Below are 22,424 nucleotides of genomic sequence, written 5' to 3'. Positions count from 1 at the left end.
ATTTACCAATTTTATTCAGGTGTTTAAATGGGCAGCAAAAAATGTCAATGAAAAATAGAATCAAATTGAACTATATATATATATATATATATATATATATATATATATATATATATATATATATAGTATATAGTTTTATTTTCATGGCAAGATACAAACTGTACAATTGGGAATAAGTTGTACGAGATATCAGATTTACCTAAATGAATAGTTCACACAAAAATGAAATTCTGTCATCATTTACTCCCCCTCGTGTTTTTCTAAAACTGTATGACTTTCTTTGTTCTGTTGAACACAAAAGAAGATATTTTGAAGAATTGTGGTAACCAGACAGTTGATGGACCCCTTTGACTTTCATAGTATATATATTTGTTCATACTATGGATATAAATGGGGTCCATCAACTGTTTGGTTACCAACATTCTTCAAAATGTCTTATTTTGTGTTCAACAGAACAAAGAAACAGAACAAATATATGCATGCCTAGGCCTATATTATTCATAATGTTATTATTATATACAATTACATAGTTATTTACATGTAATTTAATTAAAACACATTAACGTGTACAAATATTTTCATACAAAGTGAAAAGGGTTCCACGTCAAATAAAGTAACGTTTAAATGTATATATTTAAACCAATCCGATAAAGTCACAAACCTAAACGCGCCACAGTAAACAAAAACCACGTGGTTTGAAAGTGACGTGACAGAACCAGGAAGTGTGCGAAGGAGGTAGGTCTACAAACACCGCTTATATTATATCATAAACATAAGCAGTGATAATACATAAAATATATTTGAATGTAACACTAGTTTATTAAACATGATAATGTTAGGAAGGATATTTTTTGGGATTGACTTCAGAGGTATTAAACACGTCCCCCCCCCCCCCCGTCTCTTTTAAATAAAAAGGTGAAGTGGAAAAAAAATAGGTTTGTTAAATGAAGTGGTTTCACTGTTAAATAATGTGTCTCGCTTTTAGAATGAGAAAGGCTAAATGTGAGTTACAGTATGTTGTTTTGTCCATTAAGTTATGTAACTTAAGTGACTTCCTCTTGTTGCGTATTTAAAGGGACACGACAACAAGACATAAACATGGTGTCTCTAATCTGCACCTTACAAAGTCATCGAGATGATGTGAACTGCTGTGCTTTCTCCGGCTCTCTGCTGGCCACCTGCTCCGCGGACAAAAGCGTGCGTGTTTACTCCAGCCGAGACTTCAGCGAGCTGCCCTTCTCCCCGCTGACCGGGCACGGCTACGGGGTCCACTGCTGCTGCTTCAGCGCCTGCGGTCAATACCTGGCCTCCTGCTCCACCGATGCCACCACCGTGGTGTGGTCGATGGAGACCGGAGAGATCGAGGTCATTCTGGAGCATCCGGGCCGGAGTCCGGTGAGGGTGTGCGCCTTCTCTCCAGGGTCATCGTACCTGGTGTCTGGAGGGTCCGATGGGACCATTGCGCTGTGGGATTTTACCTCCAGGACACTGCGCAGGTACATCACTTGTGTTTTGTATCTCTGTGATTTAATTCATAATTGACCCTCACAGTCAAATTTAAATGTTAAGTTTTAGTAAACTTTAAGCTAAAGTTCAAGTAAATGTTTAATTGTAAATTTAAAAATTAATGTAAATTACAATTAGTATATTTGGTAACTTTCCATTGCTGGTCTAGATATTCAATGTTCAATTCAATCTTTTTGTATGATGGTATAGACCAGAGGTCTTCAATCCTGCTCCTGGAGGGCCACTGTCCTGCAGAGTTTAGTTCCAACCTGCTTCAGCACACCTGCCTTTGTATAGTCAAGCGATCCTGAAGAGCTTGATGAGCTGATTCAGGTGTGTTTGATTAGGGTTGGAACTAAACTCTGCAGGACAGTGGCCCTCCAGGAGCAGGATTGAAGACCTCTGGTATAGACGATATATTTATTTTGCACTGCCCCAGACCAAACTGTTTGATTGACACTTGTGAATGGTGATGTTTAGGACTGGTGCGGTGACTGACACCAGTATAGTGGCCTGCTCTTTCACTCCCTGCGGTCAGCTGTTTGTCACCGGCTCCACATATGGTGACCTGCGACTGTGGGACCTGGATATGAACCATCTCCATGCGGAGAAGAACGCCCATGACCTCGGGGTCTCCTGCTGTCAGTTTGCTCCTCAGATAATGAAGGGTAGGACTCCTAGATTTGAATTATTCCGACAAGTTACCAAATACTACATTGCTGTATCTGAGCGAGCTTAAGTAATAATCAGACGCACTCTACTAAATGTAGATTCATAGTCAGATTTTTATTTAAATGTGAACTATACAGTTTAGTTTATTGAAATATAGAATTCGCCAATTATTTCAGTCCCAGTATCTTTATTCTATCAAAATATTCGATAAATGCCACTCTTCATATTATGTTTTCGACTCAACTTTATTAAAGTGTTTTTAGTTTAATTCATTGTAAATTTATATTCTGTTTAACACTGTCACCCTAATTCGCATTGTTGGCCAGATACTTCGGAATGTAAAAATAAATGTCTTCTGATGGTATTCCTTTTTAAAGAGATTTTAAATGGATTGAATGCACACTACCATTTAAAAGGCAAAAGAGTCAATACATTTTTTCTGTTTTTAGTAAAAAAAAAAAAGAATTTAATACTTTTATTCAGTTGGGATGCATTAAACTGATAAAAAGTGACAGTAAAGACATTTTACAAAGATTTTTATTGGAAATAAATGCAGTTCTGTTGAACTTTTTATTCATCAAAGAATCCTGAAAAAATTGTATCACAATTTCCACTAAAATCGTTAGCAGCACAACTCTTTTCAATGTTTCCTGAACAGCAAATCAACCTATTAAACTGGTTTCTGAAGGATCATGGGACACTGAAGATTGGAGTAATGGTGCTGAATATTCAGCTTTGATCACAGGAATACATTACATTTCAAAATGTGTTAAAATAGAAAACAGTAATTTTAAATTAATATTTCACCATATCAGTTTTACTGTAAATAAATTTTGTTTTTGACCAAATAACTTTGGTCACATTTAAAGTTTTTGACCAAATAAATGTGGCCTTGGTGAGCATAAGAGACTCCTTTCAAATACATTTTTAAAAATTCTTACCAACCCCAAACCTTTGAATGATAGTAACTACTTTTTCAAAAGGGGAACTAGACTGTAACTTGATTACTTTAAGTTTTTACTATCTTGTAGCTTTGACAATCTGCAAAATAGTTTCAAAATAGCTTTTCTAATATTTATTTTGATGTTCTGTAGATTATTGACTTGTTAATAAAACTAAATGATGAATTCTCTCTGTCTTTCCCAGGCACAGATGGCTGTGTTCAGTTTCAGCTGGCCTCATGTGGACAGGACAGTCTGTTGAAGATATGGATTGTTACTCTTTTGTCTGCTGCAGGTAGCACATCTGATACCTGCCTTTTTCTTCCTTCTGTGTATTTAGTGAATGTGTGTGTGATTAATGATGTTTGTTGATCCACAGGCATTAAGATGCAGCTGGCTCACACTCTGGCGGGTCAGTCTGCTCCGGTTCTGTCCTGTGCTTACTCTGCTGATGGACAGATGTTGGTGTCAGGGTCAGTAACACACACACATACACACACAAACACACACAACCACTTTAGGGCAAATTTTTTACTTCAATACAAAAAGTATTTTATTAACAAAGAACCTTTAATTTAAAGGTACACTTACTACACTATGTAACTTTCGGTCCTCTAGCGTTTAAAAACAAAACTGCATGCATTTTGCAGAAGAACATTGTTTTGATTGTGCTTCGACTGTGCGAATAATTCCGGTTTAGTGTTCAAAAAACATTCACTACTAGGCTTAAGAGATATAACCAGTTTAGATGGAAAAGATGTCAAGCTGACTAGCTGAATACGTTACTGTAGCTATACCCATTAATAGACATGGTACTTCCTTTAAAAAAATAAAAAATTCCAGCACAGCGCTACAACAACCACAATGAAATGACCTTTCAAAATAGATAATGCTTTACAATGAACTCTGTTAGAGAGCTACATTTGACAAATTATCTGTTTAATAAAATATCTTACTCACTTATTGAGTAATAAAAACGCCATCTTCGCTTTGCTTTTACAACATTTCAAATCCCAAGGTTCTCGCCATCTCCGAAAAGCTAACCCAATGTTGATTCTTGTTTTATTACCAGTTCTCTTTTTGCCTGGAGGCTGTCCTCTGTTTGGTGTTTTATTAAACGGGTGATTCCCTAGAGCAGTGGTTCTCAAAGTGGGGTCCGCGGACACGTTGCCAGGGGGTCCGCGAAATAATTTTAGAACCTTACGCCGCCTTCACACTGGCAGTTGAAATCAGCTCCGATACGGGTCCGAAACGACCGGAAGTCATTCATTTCCTATGGAGATTCGCAGACCGCATGCGAATGGGTCCGAAACAGGTCTGACCGAGTGCGGTGCGAAGAAAATCGTGTCCGTTGGTCATCCGGATGCATTCAAAAAATTGAACTCTTGCGAAGAGCTACGGACGGTTCCTATCCGACAATTCCAGCGGAAGTTAGCGTTGCTATGATACTGATAAACAAACCTGAATTCTTATCATTAGAAAATCATTGTTTATTTTATTAAAAGTTAAGTTGTCATGTCATTTTTTTATTTTCATGATTTGCTAACGTTATTAGGGCAGTTAATACAATTAAATTGTAGGCAGACATCGAACTAAATATGATATAGTGGTATAAATTATGCCACTATATCACATTTTTTAGCCGACCTGATATGTCAACGTCCTGAGCAACTTTCCACACGCAGGAGCCTTCCTATTAATATCTCTATAACCCTCATCAGAGAGATCATACAGAACTGACAGGATCAACCTTTCTAATCTCTCCGCCATTTTTGTTCTACCCGCTTCCGACGCTTTTCACTGTGTAGTACGACGTCCGTTGGGGGCGTATTGCGTATTACGGAGCTGATTTCAACTGCCAGTGTGAAGGCGGCGTTATGAACGGAATCGCGGAATCCAGTCCATCGGGGAAAATCTTGGCAGAGCGCACCAGCTCTCGCTTTCTCTCCCCCCTCAAACGCGCGCGCATATCCAGAGAGAAGAGTGAATCCGCGAATATACGTTACAGTAGCCTAGTTGTAAAATCAAAGCTAAGAGGCTAGGTTTAAAATTTTCAGTTATTTTTTTTCCCCGTCAGTTTATTTTAAACTTTTTTTAATTAATATTGTTTAAGACGTTTAGTAACTTAGCTTGCCTATGTCATTTGTAATGGAAACCCGTTTCCGCCACTGAATACAAAAAAGTCACAATTGAATTAACCTACCTTTTTTATAGTTTTATATGGCGGACACGGGCTTTCATTCTCTTTGATAGGCGGCATAGGCCTAGCATGAGTAAAAATGTATGAGCCTTTTGCCTTTACACAAGAGCGTAGGCCTAATCTCCAGATATGAGTCACTTTGAGAACGATTCAGGATTTAATTTGATGCTAAAATAGGGGCGGTTCTAGGGTCAGACAGTGGATATTCGGGCTTTAGCCCAAACTAAAATTGGGTATTTTTATTTAAATTAACGAATTGATTATAAAAGCGATTTAAGGGAATAAAGAAAAAGAAAGGCTTTTTGTATTAATGAAATAATTACAGTTGTCAAATATTAAATCTTTATCTTCTTACATTTTACCAGGCGTTCGTTCACTGTTAACATCCTTCTGTGAACGCTAATAAGCCCCGCATTCTTTAATCATTTTGACATTGATGAGCTAACGTTAGACCGCTGAACTTTTTGTCATCCAACAAACAGAGCGGTGCGTAATGGAGTGCATCAGAGCAGCATCAAGAATATCAAATACATTGCCGTGAATCTCTTATTTGCATCTTAAGGTTATTGTCAATAATAATGACAGGTTTGCGAAAAGTGTAGAACTAGGTGAGCTCGCGCAAAACACATCTTCAGCACAGCGACTCGTTTAAACTCCTCTGATTGGCCGATGCGTTCAACAGACATGTCTGTGATTGGCTACAATGCTCAACGCTGCAAAAGCACGTTGTAAGTACCTTTAATGCAAAGGGAAAAATATAAATAAAACTGTAATATGCACTTTTCATGATTAGGTAATCACGGCAGCTGTAATCTTATTCACATTTGTTTGTCTGATTAATTGTTTTGCTCTATGAGAGAGACAAGGTAGCAAAATATTCGGGGCTTTACTAAAAACATTCCGCCCCTGGGCCTACATAAATAATAACAATACAAAACTTTTATTCACTACAACCCGCCAAAATAAAAGTTTGGTTTAACTTAATTACTAGGATGTGTTCTGCAACAGTGTTAATTCTGTTATGATTTGTTGATTGTTCTGCCATTGATATAAGGTGCAATGAGTTCATTATTTTAAAGTTGATGCACGTAAACATTACATAATTTAAATGTTATTTTAAATGGATAGTTCACCCAAAAAAATTAAACGTGTGTCATCATTTGCTCACCCTCAAGTTGTTCCAAACCTGAATGATTTTCTTTCTCCTGCTGAACACAAAAGAAGATATTTTGGAGAATGTGGGTAACCAAACATTTTAGTCATTACTTTAACAAATAATTGGAATGGAATTGAAAAAATATATTGATATGAATAATTTTCTACTATGTATTTTTCTGCATTAACATTGCGCTTACTTGCACCTTGTCTTTCTTTGTTAATGGGAGGATTTGCGAGAGCAAGCAGAACTCATCACTGAACAAAAAACTCGGGCGTTTTGTGCGGTGAATGGATTGTAACTTAAACACCTCTGATTGGACATTGCATTCAAGAGATCAACAAAAATGTCTGCATGAATGAATATAAATATGATATATATGATGATATAAATATCTGCCAAATCCATAAATGCAGATAATGTAAATGTATATCCTGCCGTGCACTTCCATTGTTTTCCACTGGATGGTGCTGTGTAATCACAGACATCAGCAGAGAGAAGAACACCAGATGAGCGCTGGTCTGTTTGCTAATAATCTCTGATGAGATGGATTTTTCATCCACTATGTGTCAGCAGGCAGACAAGCTCAGTTTTACGGCACATAAAGGCCACGGAGAGCTCGTCTGACTCATGCCTTTTAAATGTCACTCTCTCTTTTCCCACAGATCGGTGGATAAGACCGTGACTGTGTATCAAGCTGTGAGTCTCATTCATATTCATCGTATATTTCTGTCCAACCAATAAATATAAAAGATGACTGACAGCTCAGCCCACTTGGATGTCTGTAGCATAACATTTATAACAATGAGTTCTACTTTGCAGAACGAAGGCATCTTACTTTACACACTTAACCAGCATGACAGGTGAGTTCTGAGTCATGATTTCTGAGGTCTGAACTCTCAGTTTAAGCTGTTGAACCCTGTCGGTCGGTCTCTTCCTGTTGGGCAGGTATGTGACGGCCTGTGCCTTTTCCCCCACGGCCCCTCTCATCGCCACCGGCTCCATGGACAAAAGCGTTAATATCTGGAAGGTAGAAGATGGCAGCAGTGCTCAGGGTGGGTTCATTTACAATGAATACGGGTCAGTCCTGTTATACAGTACTTTATAAACTCTGTAACCCATCTCCAAATGCTTTCATTTATGGAAGTATTTCTATGCCAGCTTGACGCTTGTATCAATTACATCGTTATACCAGTAGGTGGAGACAAGTGATTAAAAAATGTATTTATCATTGAATTATGCTCTGAATTCATCCAGTACTGAAACAAGTGAAGTCTTCATGAGTGAGTTATTGAATCATTCATTTCAATCTATATTTTAAACAAACAATTCATTCAAATTAATTGAATATGTTTAAATAGATTTCAGCAATGAACAGTTTGTTATTTTGTTTAGTTATCCATACAGAATTGTGGTCTGTATTTAAAAAAAAAATAATATTCTCAATTGATTCAGAATTGTGCAGCTCTATATGCAAACAATTAAAAAAAAATGTTGTCCATGCAATGGAAGTCAGTGAGAACCCAAAACTCTTTAGTCACCAATTTCTTCAAAATATATGTGAAAAATATTTTATACAGTATATTGAAAGATATAATGGTGGTTTTAAAATACTGCAGAGTAGGAATGATACATACACAGAGAGTGCAAATGACAAAGTATTTGTTTTAAGAACTATAAAAATTATTGTTAGTGCAACAAGTTGATTGTTTGCTTTTTCTGTCTTGTCATTTCCCCCTGTGTGATTCCTGAAACTGAAGGCAAATCTTTTCCTGGTGAGTGTGTTACCAGTTTTTATTGTTTGTTTAGTCTGTAACTAGTAGACAGTAAGTGTAATGGAGGCCAGCTAGTAGTCTTTAGCCTCCTTGTTAGAGCGCCTGACTCTCACGCCGGAGACCCGGGTTCGAGGCCCGCACAGAGTGGGGCGAGAAGGACCCGGGTGGAGGGGTTACATGTGCACATTCTGGCTTTCAGGGCACAAAAAATAAACACTCGAAAACACATGACAACAAAAATACAAACTGAGCAGTGTTTGTATTGTTCTCTGATACACTGCTAAAGCTTGTTTACTGCTGTTACGAAGCTCAAGAGATTAATCCAGAATAACATAATTTAGACTATATAATATACTATAAGCATGACGACTGCTTGTAACCTGAAATCTGTCCCTAAATGATGTGAAATGACGTGGGAGTCAAGCCCATTATAATGTTCAGTTATACTTTACTTACTTATCTTTTGTTCCTCATTTCAGATGAAGCTGCTTCAGTTTCCAGCAGTGAAGGTAAGAGATATCCAGACCATAATATATAAATATATATTTATGAATTTATTTGTTTACACCTGCAAGCTCAAGTGGTAAAAGTTTGCTCTAGCAACACCTGTACTGATAAAAAAAAGATACCTTGAATGCACTGCAAGTGTCTGCCAAATAATAAATTATGCCATTTGTACAAAGTCTTGATTTTGTTTTTGAGGTTTACCTGACTAGGTTTTCATGCTTGAATGTCAAAAAAAATAATAGGTTACTATCGTAACCCCGGTTCTCTGAAACATCGAGTGGAGAGATCCACCTATGGGAAGGGCATCCGTACCTGACTTCTGCAGAAGCATCCAATTGCACCAAGTCTGGTTAGACAGACAGAAGCGCGCAGCCAATGCCAGGTGAGGCCACACCTCCTTACCTACCTTTAACAGCTGGGCGCGCTGCTATTCCTCAGTAAGTATATTCGCTTCTCGTGCGGCAAGCGGGGCAAAGCTGGTGGATCTCTCCACTCGATGTTTCAGAGAACCGGGGTTACGATAGTAACCTATTTTTCTCTTTCATCATCTCGTGTTCGAGATCCACCTATGGGAGAGACATGGACAGCTCCCCGATTGCCCAATACACTCACAGTGAGGTTCTGAAAGCCAGAGAAATACGGTCAACTCGGAGAGGCGGTGCCTGACACGTCCATTAATCATGAACCTGCAAAGGTGACGCCACACCTAACTGCTGTGGACAAGCAGGACATGAAACATGCATGAGGCACATACATGATAGTAACCCCAACCCACCAAGGCACATAAACTATACCCATAAAGGGAAGTAAATGTTTGGTGACAGGAATGAACATGGCCAGCCGGCCCATTCACTCTTATTGTTTTTTTACCAACAGGGTTACAGGGAAGAGCTAAGAAGACCCCACCCCTAAAACCGAATGTGCTACCGAGGTTCTGGTGATATCCAGCCGGTAGTAATGCACAAAGGTATGAGGAGAAGCCCAACTGGCAGCGGAGCAGATGTCCTGCAGTGACACTCCCCTAAACAAAGCCCAAGAGGTGGCTAAGCCCCTTGTGGAATGAGCTCTGATGCCCCTTGGGGGCTGAATTCCCTTTGCTTCATAAGCCATAGTTATAGCGTCCACAACCCAATGTGAGAGGCGTTGCTTCGATATGGGACTCCCTCTGTGCGGTGGGGCCCATGAAACAAAGAGCTGGTTGCTCTTCCGGAAAGCGTTGGTCCTAGTCATATATGCCTGTAAAGCCCGGACTGGACACAGAGCATTCAGCCTCTGATCCTCTAGAGAGGTAAAAGGTGGAGGGTGAAAAGCGGACAGCTCCAACACCTCCGAAGTGAACGCAGGGAAGCACTTCGGCATGAAGGCCGGGTTAGGCTTAAGGGAAACCTTATCTCCACTGAGGGAGAACTTAGTATACGAGGGGTGAACCGAGAGTGCATGTAGCTCACTGACACGTTTAGCAGATGCCAAGGCCAAGAGCAAAGCTGTCTTGAAGGACAGCAGCTTAAGGGAAATACTCCCCAGAGGCTCAAAAGGATGTTGAGACAGCGGTTCCAGCACCATGGAGAGGTCCCACTCCGGAACAGTTCTCCTGATGACTGGCAAGGAGCGGCGTGCACCCTTCATAAATCTGCGGATTAGAGGGTGCTGCCCGACAGTAGAGCCCTCAAAACCCACATGACAGGCTGAAATTGCAGCCAAGTAGACCTTAATGGTGGAAAAGGATCTCCCTTTTTCCATGAGGTCTTGGAGGAAACACAAAATATCAGGAACTGAGCACCGATAAGATGAGACCGCGCCCATCGCACCACCATTCGAACACTTGCCACTTACAGCCATATAAGCACCGTGTGGAGACAGCCCTGGCATTCTGAATAGTGGCGACGACACGCGGCGAAAGCCCAAGTGCGTTCAGGTTCGTCCTCTCACGGGCCATGCCCAGAGAGCCACCCTGTCTGGGTGGGGGTGGTAAATCTCCCCGTTGGCTTGGGACAATAGATCCGTGCGAACGTGAAGGCGCCACGGCTCGGCGTATAATAGAGGAATTATCTCCGCCAGCCATGGTGCCTTGGTCCACCTGGGTGCTATCAGAATGAGAGACAGGCCCTGCTCTCTCACCCTGGCCAATGTGGGAATTATCAGGCACAGGGGAGGAAAAGCATACAGGAGCAATCTGGGCCATGGGTGGGCCAGTGCGTCTACCCCGAGGGGCGCGTCCATGTCCCTTAGAGAGAAGAACATAGGACAATGGTGTTTTTCGTGCGAGGCGAATAGATCTACGCTCGCACGTCCGAATCTCATCCATAGCATTTCCACTATCTGCGGGTGAAGACTCCAATCTCCGTGGATTGGGTTTCCCCTTGATGGCAGATCCGCGCCTCTGTTCAGAATGCCCGGAACGTGAGTTGCGCGTAACGACAGGAAATCCCATCTGCTCCACACCAAAAGCTTGTAAGCTAGAGTGTGGAGTTTCGACGAGCGCATGCCGCCCTGACGGTTGATATAAGCCACAGCCGTGGTATTGTCGCACCGTACTAGAACGTGATGTCCCTGCAGGCGAGGTAGAAAATTATACAGAGCTTTCTAAATGGTTAAAAGCTCTAAATAGTTTGTGCGCTGAACGTAGTCTGTTTGGCCACAGACCTTTCACCGTTCTGCCCTCCTGGGTGGCACCCCAGCCTGTTAAGGACGCATCTGTCGTCAAAACTTTCCGCATCGTAACCGCCCCCAGAGGGGTTCCCCGTGTGTAAAAGTCTTCGCTCTCCCAGTGGCGCAAGGCTGCCGAGCAGGCGCGTGTCACTGTTACCGAGCGGCAAAGGTCGCGAATCGGGCTGAAATGTAGTGACAAAACCCATTTCATGAACGCCCTCATCCTCAGGAGTCCCAACGCCACAACTTGGGTGGACGAAGCCATGAGACCCTGCAGCCTGAGACATGTGCGATATTGCACTTTCGCCCCTTCTCTGAACTGCGACAGACAGTTCATCAGAGAGCGAACGCGCTCTTGAGAGAGACGCGCTCGCATGGAGACCGAGTTCAACTCCAAGCCCAGGAAAAAATGACATTCTGACTGGGCGTGAAATTGCTCTTGCTCACATTCACTTGGAACCCGAGTGATGTGATGTGCGCGAGCACACGGCCGGTGTCCTGCAACACCTTCTCCTTTGATTCGGCTATGATGAGCCAATCGTCTATGTAAGTCAGGATTTTCAGACCTGATATTCTCAGAAGTGCTAAGCCCGCCTCCGCGCACAGACAGAAAGACCGGGGACTCAAACTGAGTCCAAACGGAAGAACTCTGAATTCGTAACATATGCCCTGGTAGGCGAAACGAAGAAACTTCCTGTGCGGAGGATAGATGCTTATGTGAAAGAAAGCATCTTTCAGATCGACTGATGTGAACCAGTCGTTCTGTTTTATGGCACGGGCGAGTGCGCCCTGTGTCAGCATTCCGAAATTGTATTTCCTCAAATGTTTGTTCAACACTCGAAGGTCCAAGATAGGGCGGAGAGAGCCGCCTTTTTTCGGGACCAGAAAATAACGGGAATAAAAGCCCTGGTTCATCAGATTGGGGGGCACCACCTGAATCGCTCCCTTGTTTAGGAGAGATGAAATTTCCTCTTTCAGAATGTGAGAGGCGTTCTCTTCCGTGTGAGAAAAGAGAATGCCGTTGAAATGCGGGGGTTTTACTGCAAATTGCAATCTGTAACCCTGCATTACTGTACGCATCACCCACTCAGGAGCTGAACGGTTCGCCAAGCCGCTTCGTGACTCGCAAGTGCTCCCGCTCGGGCCAGAGCGGAGCTGTGTGAGACCAACAGGTTTATTTGTGATGCAATGGCGCCATCTAGTGGACACACTAGAGGCGACATGCAGGGGTTCGGAGGGATTTTCTCTCTCTGCAGTGAGATGAGTTCTCTCTGCGGAGAGAGGTTTTCTCTCCGAAACAAATTCATTCGATTCATATTTTTTTGTGTTTTGTGTTGGGCAAACACTGGGGCCGAAGCCTTTATTGAGAGAGTGAGGAGAACAGAGTGTGGGCAGTGTGGTGTCACTGAGCTTAAACTTTCCCTCACAGAGGGCCCCCTGAACGTGGGGGGAAAACACATTTCTTGACAGGCGGTGAGCTGGTCCATCCGCGGGACCCCCTGGGTCTCTTGGACGGGGGTCCTAGAAGAGGAGGGGAGTCCGAAGGGCTCGCGGCCCGTGAACATGGACTCGATGCCCCCATCGGCTGAACATCAGGCAGGCCGCTTGCGTTTCGAGTCGGTGGGGTTGGAATTCGCAGGTTTCCTGGCCGCGGACACGGCGGGAGCGGGCTTACCCCTGTGCCTGTTTGTAGGTGCTGGGTTATGTTGCCGTGGGGGTGGTTTGTTGCGGGGCTTTTCCTTGCCCTGATGAAACTGTCGTCCCGTAGCCGGTGGGTTAGGCAAACGCACAGGGGGCGCCTGGCGTGGGACTGCCTTCCTGGGAAGGCAAAGCTTGAAGGCCTCATCCTCCTTCCTCTTATCGTCACACCGTTGTTGCATCAGTGCGACGGCGGGGCCGAAGAGAGCCCGGCCGGGCTCCACCGGCGCGCCCGTGATGCGCCGTTACTCACTGTCAGGGAGTCCTGACAGGTTCAGCCAGAGCGCGCGCTCTCCCACCACGGAAAGCGCCATGGAGCGCCCGCAAGCTTGGACAGGCTGCCGAGCGTTACGGAGGACGCGGTCGTTCACCGTGAGGATCTCCTTCCACAGGGTTTCAGAACGATTTCCCTTTTCCAATTGTTGCGCAAATTTTTCGAGGATCTCCTCCTGGTAGGCGGAGAGGAGCGAAGAAACGTTAAGGGCCCTGACAGCCACGGCCGAGGACTTATAAGCTGCCTGGTGAACGGAGGCAGCAAAACGGACCATCTTGTTGCAAGACCGGCTTAGGGGGAGCGAGCAGCCCGCCCTGAGCGGGGTTAAGGTGGCTCAACGGCGGGAGGTTTACCCATACCGTGCGCTGCCATGTCCTTAACCTGGAGTCCCGTGAGACCGTGTTTGAAGTTGAGCGGGTCGCTCCAATAATTCCTCATGTGCTTCGCACACGCCGGGAGAATGGGGAAGAGTTGTTCCCTCGGGATGGGAGGGGGTCCCAGCACTTTCCCATCATAAATATCCCTCTCCTGGTCGGTGGCGCTCTGAGGTGCCGGCCATTCAATGTTGAGACGAGCGGCCGCTCGCTCAAACACTTCCAGGAGGATGGCTTGAGGCAGAGCCGCGTGGGCGGTAGCCTGGGGAACACCAGAGGGCGGGATGGCTTCCTCATCCTCTGAAACCCCAAGAATGGCCGCATCCTCCTCTTCGCCAGAACCGGGCGGTTCGTGGACAAGAGCGAGGTTGTCCTCGAAGATGTCCTCCTCGGGGAAGGCTGGATTGGGCTGGTCAGCCCAGATGAGAGACGTTGCGCCCCGGGAGGCCCCCGGTAGCGCGTTGTCATCACCGTGTCCCCCGTCCGAGTCAGAAGGGCTGAGCCCGGTGCACTGTGTCACTGCCACCTTAAAACGGCGTTTAAGCAGCTTCCTAGGCAGCATGAGGCAGAAACTGCAATTCTCCGGGTTCTCCAGGGCTTCCCGAGCGTGCTTAGGACCCAAACAGACCACGCAAAGCTGATGAAGATCCTTAGCCGCGATAAGGGCACCACACGCGGCCGGGCAGGCCCTTGATAGGCTATCCCCTGGAGAGGCTGCAGGCTTAGACAGTGACATACCAGCGAAGAAATCGGAGAAATCCGTGGCGGGCAGCCGTGAGGAGAAACGGAGAAAATAGCGACACCGTGGGCGGCTCCGAATGTAAAGCAGCAGCAGTTTAAAAATAAACAACTGTCACGTCCGGCGGAGGCTGATCTGGCCGATATGTCCTCCTGAAGACACGAGGTGAGCAGTGTAAAAATCAACAGAGCTGTGAGATGCAGAGATCGCGAGAAGCGAATGTCAACTGAGGAATAGCAGTGCGCCCAGCTGTTATATGCCCGTAGGTAAGGGGGTGTGGCTTCACCTGGCATTGGCTGCACGCTTCTGTCTGTCTAGCCAGACTTGGTGCAATTGGAAGCTTCTGCAGAGGTCAGGTACGGATGCCCTTCCCATAGGTGGATCTCGAACACGAGATAATGAAAGAGAACATATATTTTTCACATATTTTACATTGTTGCAGCATCTCTCTTCCCAGTCTGTCAATCTGCTTTATTTATTTCCTCTCTATGAAGCCCCTCCTTCCAAAAAGCCCAATGTGCTCTGATTGGTTGACTGTAATAGTGTGTTGTGATTGGTCAACTGATTCAAGCGTTTCGGAAATCTCACCCCCCTTTCCATAACCGTGAGTTTCAACACAATATAACTCAACTCAACCAAGCCTTGCCCATTTTTTGCACATGTCTTGGGCAGGAATATTGTGACAACTACTATCGCGGGGTTTCAGAGAGTTCAGGGAATAACTCCCTATGGAGTGAACTTTGTGCTTTGTAATGTTGCAGAGCTCAAACAGCAACATTACACATTAAATTAAGTTGAAAATGTAAAAAAAAAAAAAAGTATAAAAGGTTCAAGTAAATCTCACACTATTGTTATAACACCTCTAGCTGCATGTAATACTGCTACCGTGTTCAATAATTACTCATTGTGAGTCAGAGACACAGGAGAGGTGTAGTATCAGACCGAATACACAAACAGGAAAGAGAATGAGATGTATTCTTCTCTCGTCCTTCAGAAGTCCCTCTGGGGTTATGGATCACAGCTGCAGTTTCAGTCCAAACACACACACTGCACTCCGTGAGCTCTAGTGGGCTTTACATACTCTGACTAGTTTAACTGCTTGTGTGTGGAAGAAATCTGATGAGATCTACATTATGAATAACAAAATAACATCTCACACACACTAGGAACTCAAAGTACTGCAAATGATATGACTGCATCGTGAGCGGATGCATGGTGTAGAACATTCCACCTCATGATTTATGCATTAGATGCAGTGAGAGAAGAGTTGACCTGCATTCTTATGAACAATTATCACATATAAGAATGTCCATGATAAAAAAAAGGAGCATTAAGAAAAAGTCTAGTTTAAAAAAAAAACATTTTCTTTTAAATGTTACTGTTTGTATTCATGTTGGTTTCATTTGATTTGAAAAAAATATGTAATACCATTTTCAAGAAAAGTTTAAATTGAATTATAACCATCATGTAAAAAGATTTTCCTATATATATATTTATAATATACTGTATATATTATGTATATGCATTTTTTAAGAAACTTATCATGAGGTGTCCTCTCTATGATGTCATTTGTGGTTTTATTCTTTCTTGTTTTTGCATATTTATTCATGTTGGTGAACACATTTTTTCAAATATTAATATGCAGTAAGATAAGTTTGTTAATATTGTTGTTGTTTTTTCTAATAAATATAATAAAACATTATTCCCAATTATTAAATAAGGTTTTTCTTTCAATCTTTCACATCATCGTTATTAAATAATCAAGACAGTTGTTTCTGCTTGACTTCCAGAAAAACATCTAAATTAATTATAGTTCAGAAATTAAGAATGTATTCATAAAAGAGGTGTTTGCCTGTCTTTGTACTGTATTTATGAATTGCATTCATTTTTTAAGTTTCATTTTTGGCCTTTTATTAGACAAGACAGCGTAAATAAGTTCGGAAACAATGGGGTCAGGACAGACAAAATCTCAAGTCTGGAGTCAAACTGTAGTACCCTGAGGCGCAGCTGCATTATATGTCACACTGCTTCCCACAAGGCTTTTGCTCGGACATGAATTGCACTTTTTCGTAAATTAGTAGATGGGAAATAGAGAAGAGCATGTAATCATGTCATTGACCCATACCTAGGTAACACATGTGTCCTGTTGCTGTCTCTCAGGAAGGAAGTCATGTGGACACTCCAGACTGATGGTGAGCGAGTGGTCTGAGGAAGATGTGTTGGCATGGTTACGTGAGGAGGGGCTGGAGGCCGTGATTGACGTGTTTAAATCCAATAACATCGATGGAGAGGAGCTGCTCTCTCTCACCAAGGAAACCCTCAGCTCTGAGCTGCACATTGGTAAAATTACAGCACACATTACTCAATATTGGTATTCGTGTCATACCTTGCTTTAGACTCTGGATGTCTACTTTATGTATGTACCCAATTTAGATTGGACTTTACGTCAATAATACTGCAGGAATGACCTTTAAGTGTTACCTCGGCTGATGATATGAGGAGTTATATAAATATAACGTGGTTTTTAGCATGTCCCTTATATATTACCTAACAGGAAATCTTGATTGGGTCATGTTTTTTTATTTTTAGGAAAAAACATGGAAAAAGTGGCCAACATAAGAGCTAATCCTAGAGATTGTGGGGAATGTAAACATGGGATTTGTTGAGTTATGTAAAAAGAGTTTGTGTGTATTAAAGCTGATTAGTTCCACTTTGGTCCTAAAACCAGCAGCTATTTACATAAGAAATCCCATCATAATGTGCACTTCTGAAAAAATAAATAAAAAAAATCGATGTCCAACTTGCTGTGACCGTAAAATCACCCCATTTCGTTAAGCATGACATTTGAACAGATTTGATTCTTTGCGGCCCACTGTGAAGGCAGTACGAAGGTAGTAGATTGGCAGAAATGGACATGAGTCAGTCCAGTTACCTCTGTATAGTCAGATGCGGATAGTTTTGAGCCGTGGCGTGTGGTGGGCTGCTGAAATGAGAAAGCAAAGTGCTTGAAATGTTCAAGGGGTGAGCCTTCATAAAAGAGGGTAGAGTATGAAAACAGCACTCCAAATTACCAAGGAAATATAACGCAGCACAGTTTCAAGTTCAAAGTTTCAAAACAGCGAACAACAACAACCTATAAAAACTACACTGTAAAAATTGTCACTTATTTCAACTTAAGTTCTGTTGCTGCTTCAAATTGAGTATAATCACATTAGCTGTATTTCAACTTAAATTATATTAAAACTGACTTAAAATCAAGTTGAATCTCGTATAACTTATAAAAGAAAGTTGAAATTGCTTAAAGGTAGGGTAGGCAATTTACGGAGAGGCTAGCAATAGCAAGTTATCTTTGAAAGCATGACGCTCCCTTCAGAGAGTCTCCAAAGCCACGTCTCCTTCAAAACACCTGAACGCACATAGCAGAGTTTGCAAAGCGTCACGAGACCTGACTGCTTCAGATTCATTTCGCCATTGATAGTGTTGCCATTGAAAAACGTAAAAATGCGAGTGATTGCATTTTTTGCGATCGGACTGAATGCAATGATTGGACAAACATTTTATTCTAATATTGCATTTAACATCTTCCACAGACTATATACATTTAGACCATTTAACTTAGTGATTGCTATCAGGATGTGAAGAGACTTTCAACCAGCATAACAAAAATGTTTTTGGAAAAAAATCACCTACCCTGCCTTTAAATTATAAAGTAATGTAAAAACATATGTTGCGATGACTTATAGTTCAAATCATAAAATGGCTCTTTCTATTTTAGTTCAAATCATAAAATGGCTCTAACAAGTATGTCAAAACATTATATGAATTTTTTTTAACTATAAACATTTACAAATTGTTTGTACTTGCCTTTACATGTTCTCCTGCAATATTAGTCTGAGACGACGAAACTTCTGGTTAAAACCAGAGATCAACTCATAATCAAGTTTCGGTTTGTGCTTAAGGAATCACCTGGATTCACTGCTAGACTTGGTTTCTTGCTGCAGAACAATTGGGATATCCAATTTAGGCTTTTTAAAGTATCAACTGATTGATATTTGCTTCGCCATTCTCAACTCCACAAACACACGCAAATCACTATTACAAGTTTTAAAGGGGGAAACTAGGAATCTGACAGCAACTGACCATGGAAACTGGCATTCAATCACTCTTTTAACTAAATAAATAAAGTTATAGTGTGATTTTACATTTATTATAATCATTGTTTATTAAATTGTTTTATACATATATTTGGAAAATGCCCAACTTTTGTGTTAGTTAAAAAACACATAACTCACAGATCAGCATTTACTGTCATTCATCATTTATTTTGAAGTTAATTTTGTTTCACGTTTCAGAATTGTGTGATGTCCCAGTGGTTGAGTTGTTTACTCGTAACTCCTTCCCCACAAGTGTTCTTTAAAAAAAGTTGCCAGACAGAATATTTTGTTGTATGAATATCTGAACATACAATATATCAAAAGAAAGAACAGTCTCTGCTTTTAAACAAGAACACAATTTTTATTCTAGCTTTTAAGCATCCTTTTTTTTCATAAAAAAAACCAAAACATTTTGAACAAAAAGCTGAGAAAATCCCTTGTTTGTCAAAGGCTACGTCCGAATCGGATTCAGAACGACGATCAAAACAAAGATGGAGTAGATCGAGTCCAGATCGGGGTTGGGGGGTGAGCTCTCTGAAATGCTTGATTCAGATTGGTCAGTCACGACATTCTGAGGTCAGTTATTCCCCGATAATGACCATCGTCAATAGCAACCCTGTATAATGACTGCTCAACTGGGTATTTGAGGCCGCCGCTTCTTTCATGTCTCTTGTATCTCACCGCAGAGACGTGCACAATTTCAATGTTTCAATTTCAAATGAGCTTTATTAGCATGACTGTGTATCACAATGTTGCCAAAGGATTAACATATTATATATAAATATTTAAAAAAACATGACGTATGCTCTCTCTCATTTATTCATATGCTGCTGGTGTCATCTTGCACCTCAATTATCAACTGTAAAATGAAACCTTATTCCATTAAAGTTGATTTGCGGGGCACTTGCCAACATGATAGTTGTTTGTTATCATAAGGGCACTTGCTGTTCATCTGTATATTATATTTTATAATTACCAATACATTCTTGCTACACTTTAGGTGCTCAATTCACTGAGCTCAATTGAGGCAAAAGAGGTGGACAGTATTTTTTTTTCTTACTCTTGATCGTTTATCTGATCCTTTTTTTTAGGCACCGTCTCCCTTGCTTGCTTACATTCAATAATATTGTCTGTCCCGCACATTATGTCTACATTTGTTCCCAGCATTTACAGAAAGAGTGGGACACTTCTGGGATTGGACACCAAACCACCGCTGTTCTGTTAGCACAGATGTATTGATACGTGTACTTGAGCGTCACACTTGTCTGTGATTGGATGTGTTGAAGTGTTCTTGTGCTCTTTCAGAGTCTCTGGGCCTGCGGAGTAAAGTCATGAAGAAGATCGAGGATTTGAAGATGGCACCCGTCTCTAACGGCACTCCCGACGAGTACCTCTGTCCAATCACACGTGAGATCATGAAGGACCCAGTGATCGCTGCGGGTGAGAGTCTGAGAGGTGTTAACCTGCTTGATGGACATTTAGTTTTGAGGTTAAGCGTTTTGTTGTGGTTTTCTGCCTGCAGATGGCTACTCGTATGAACGGGATGCCATTGAAAGCTGGATCAGCACGAAGAGCCGTACCAGTCCTATGACCAACCTGCCCCTTCAGACCACCCTTCTGACACCCAACCGCACTCTGAAAATGGCCATTTTCCGATGGACCACTTGTTAGTGAGCTCTGATAATACTGACCCTAGATCAGTCAGGCGAGTAAGAATGCATGATTTACTGTGAATGCATGTAGGTTAAGGGCAAATGAATGCATAAACTAAGATATCAGGCCAATAATCGGGTTTTTGTATGCTATGCTGGTACATAAGCTAACTAATGTAGTTCAAACAGCTAAAGAGAGTACCTATTAAAAGTAATTTGAGCCAGTGGGATCGCTTGGGGTTCAAGTTTTGTCACCAAACAGGGTTCAGATGAGTACTAGAATTAGCATTAAGCTAGAATAACCATTGTTTATTTACACCAAAGTCCCTTTCAAGGAAAGTCTGTTCACTCGGCGGCCATATTTGCAGTGACTGGGGAGCTGTTTCGGGCATCCAAGACCAAATCCTATCTATTTGAATAGATGAATCCTGAAAAAAACTGCTTGGTGAACTCACAATTACATAACATTTAAAATCAGCAACACAATCTGACATAAACTTTCCCATAAATGTCAAATGGCATTAAAAAAAAGGTATTTTTCAGACTAGAATAGTCAATGATGGGAGGTTCATGCCGTCATCCATCAGCAAAGTGATGGTAGTTGTCACATGCAGATTGAAGAGTAAGTGGTTCATAATCAGGCTAAAACTCCTAGATTATTCTCCATCATAACACAGCAGTGTTGAGTGGCCTTAAACATCATTAATGTTTATCATCCCCTTTCTGTGCAGTAGCGGACATATTGCTGGAGTAATTATAGCGATTGTAGCACATAATTATGATTCCTCCTGCGGCTGTTCTGTATCTCCCATCATGACTCATGTTTGAATACAGGTGAAATTCTCAAGCTGATTTTTTCTTATTTCATAAAATGATTTTTGGGATGAGCTATTAATCATTTAAAGGGTATAACGTTGCTTGTAGAAAATAGTTCACATGCTTAAAAATCAGGTAGGCTATGGATTTATTAGTGGATGCTTATGTATACCGTTCAGTGACTGGATTTCATGGCTTTACGATGTAACCATATGTACAGTATATTACTGTATATAAGAGCACTGTTAAGAGACGTGTCTGATGAACATGCAGCAGTAAAATAAACCTGTTGAATAACAGACTTTTTGGCTTGAGATTTATTTTAACATTGATTAATGATGATTGCTTAGGGATGCATGTATCACTGGAGTTTCAAACAAATCTTTAACCTTAATATTAAAGAATAGAATAAACAGAACGTGTGGACCGTTATCTTTATAGTTTTTGTTCTTGGTGTAAACGGGCCTTTTAACGTCACTTTCTTTCTACTGCACTGCCATTTATCAACGTGGATCAACACGATCGTCTGAGGTTTTTTACTGTAAATTACACTGTTAGAGAGCTTCGTCCAACAAATAAGCAGTAAGCATCATTACTAAGGTTTTTCTCCATCAAATCTTTCCACCTTTTTGTGTATGGTATTCAGACCTTTTCTGATTTTATGGACGTTAGGGTACCTACTGATTCTCCCATTGTTTCCGCTGGTAAAGCACAATAAGTTTGTTTCATTGTCCAATGTTCGCTCTTTGCATCATCAAAACAACACTAACGTATCCATACTACCATACCACTGAGGCGGCAGCAAATGAGCGTGAGGATTCTCTCTGACCTTTAGGCTGTGTTCAGACTGCAGGCAAATTTTTCTCAAATCAGAACTCCTCCAGATCAGGCAGACTGTCCGCACTATTAATTGCAAGTGATCAAATAAGATTTGTGTGTCCGGTCCAGACATAACCAACCTTTCTGCATGGGTTGCTTTGTAAACGACATAGGCGTACCCCCATATGTAACAAGGCTTTCAAAACGGATGCAAGAAAAATAAAGGTGCATCATCTCAATTTCCAAATAAGCGCCCTGTCGAGTGCCGGTGCAGAACTCCTAAGTTGCTCAAGAAAAGGAGTCACGGCTGAAATCTTTGGACATAATGGGTGCTTTTCAAACTGAAGACTGCATCCTACAAAGCCTGCATGTCATCAAATGTTGCTGAAGGCCATCTCAACTTGAAGGATCCTTGGGAAGCAGCCTTCGTTTCGCGTCCTTCTTTCGGCCTGTTTTGAACGGTGTATTGGATGTATCCTTCGTGGCCTTATA

The 22,424-nt window shown here is 41.9% G+C and overlaps 1 protein-coding gene across 4 annotated transcripts; it reads left to right on the top strand.

The window, feature by feature from the left end:
- Positions 1–692: 692 nt before the first annotated feature.
- Positions 693–21,412, top strand: wdsub1 (WD repeat, sterile alpha motif and U-box domain containing 1). Of its 4 annotated transcripts, none has more exons than XM_077199370.1 (13): positions 693–735; positions 1,076–1,496; positions 1,987–2,174; positions 3,325–3,414; positions 3,499–3,592; positions 7,141–7,174; positions 7,298–7,338; positions 7,424–7,530; positions 8,236–8,250; positions 8,730–8,759; positions 16,652–16,831; positions 19,951–20,085; positions 20,168–21,412. In XM_077199370.1, exons 2-13 carry the CDS (start codon positions 1,099–1,101, stop codon positions 20,314–20,316), a joined length of 1,461 nt encoding a protein of 486 aa, XP_077055485.1. In that variant the 5' UTR covers positions 693–735; positions 1,076–1,098; the 3' UTR covers positions 20,317–21,412. The 4 variants fall into 4 exon arrangements, with proteins under 4 accessions (XP_077055485.1, XP_077055486.1, XP_077055483.1 ...); XM_077199368.1 differs by lacking the exon at positions 693–735 and adding an exon at positions 848–869; XM_077199371.1 differs by lacking the exon at positions 8,236–8,250.
- Positions 21,413–22,424: the final 1,012 nt, after the last annotated feature.

Source organism: Siphateles boraxobius, unplaced genomic scaffold, assembly GCF_051911475.1.
Source record: "Siphateles boraxobius isolate OS27281-9 unplaced genomic scaffold, OSU_SipBor_1 41, whole genome shotgun sequence".
NCBI lineage: Eukaryota > Metazoa > Chordata > Actinopteri > Cypriniformes > Leuciscidae > Siphateles > Siphateles boraxobius.
The sequence above is the reverse complement of the archived record's forward strand: the minus strand, read 5'-3'. Positions and strand labels throughout refer to the sequence as shown.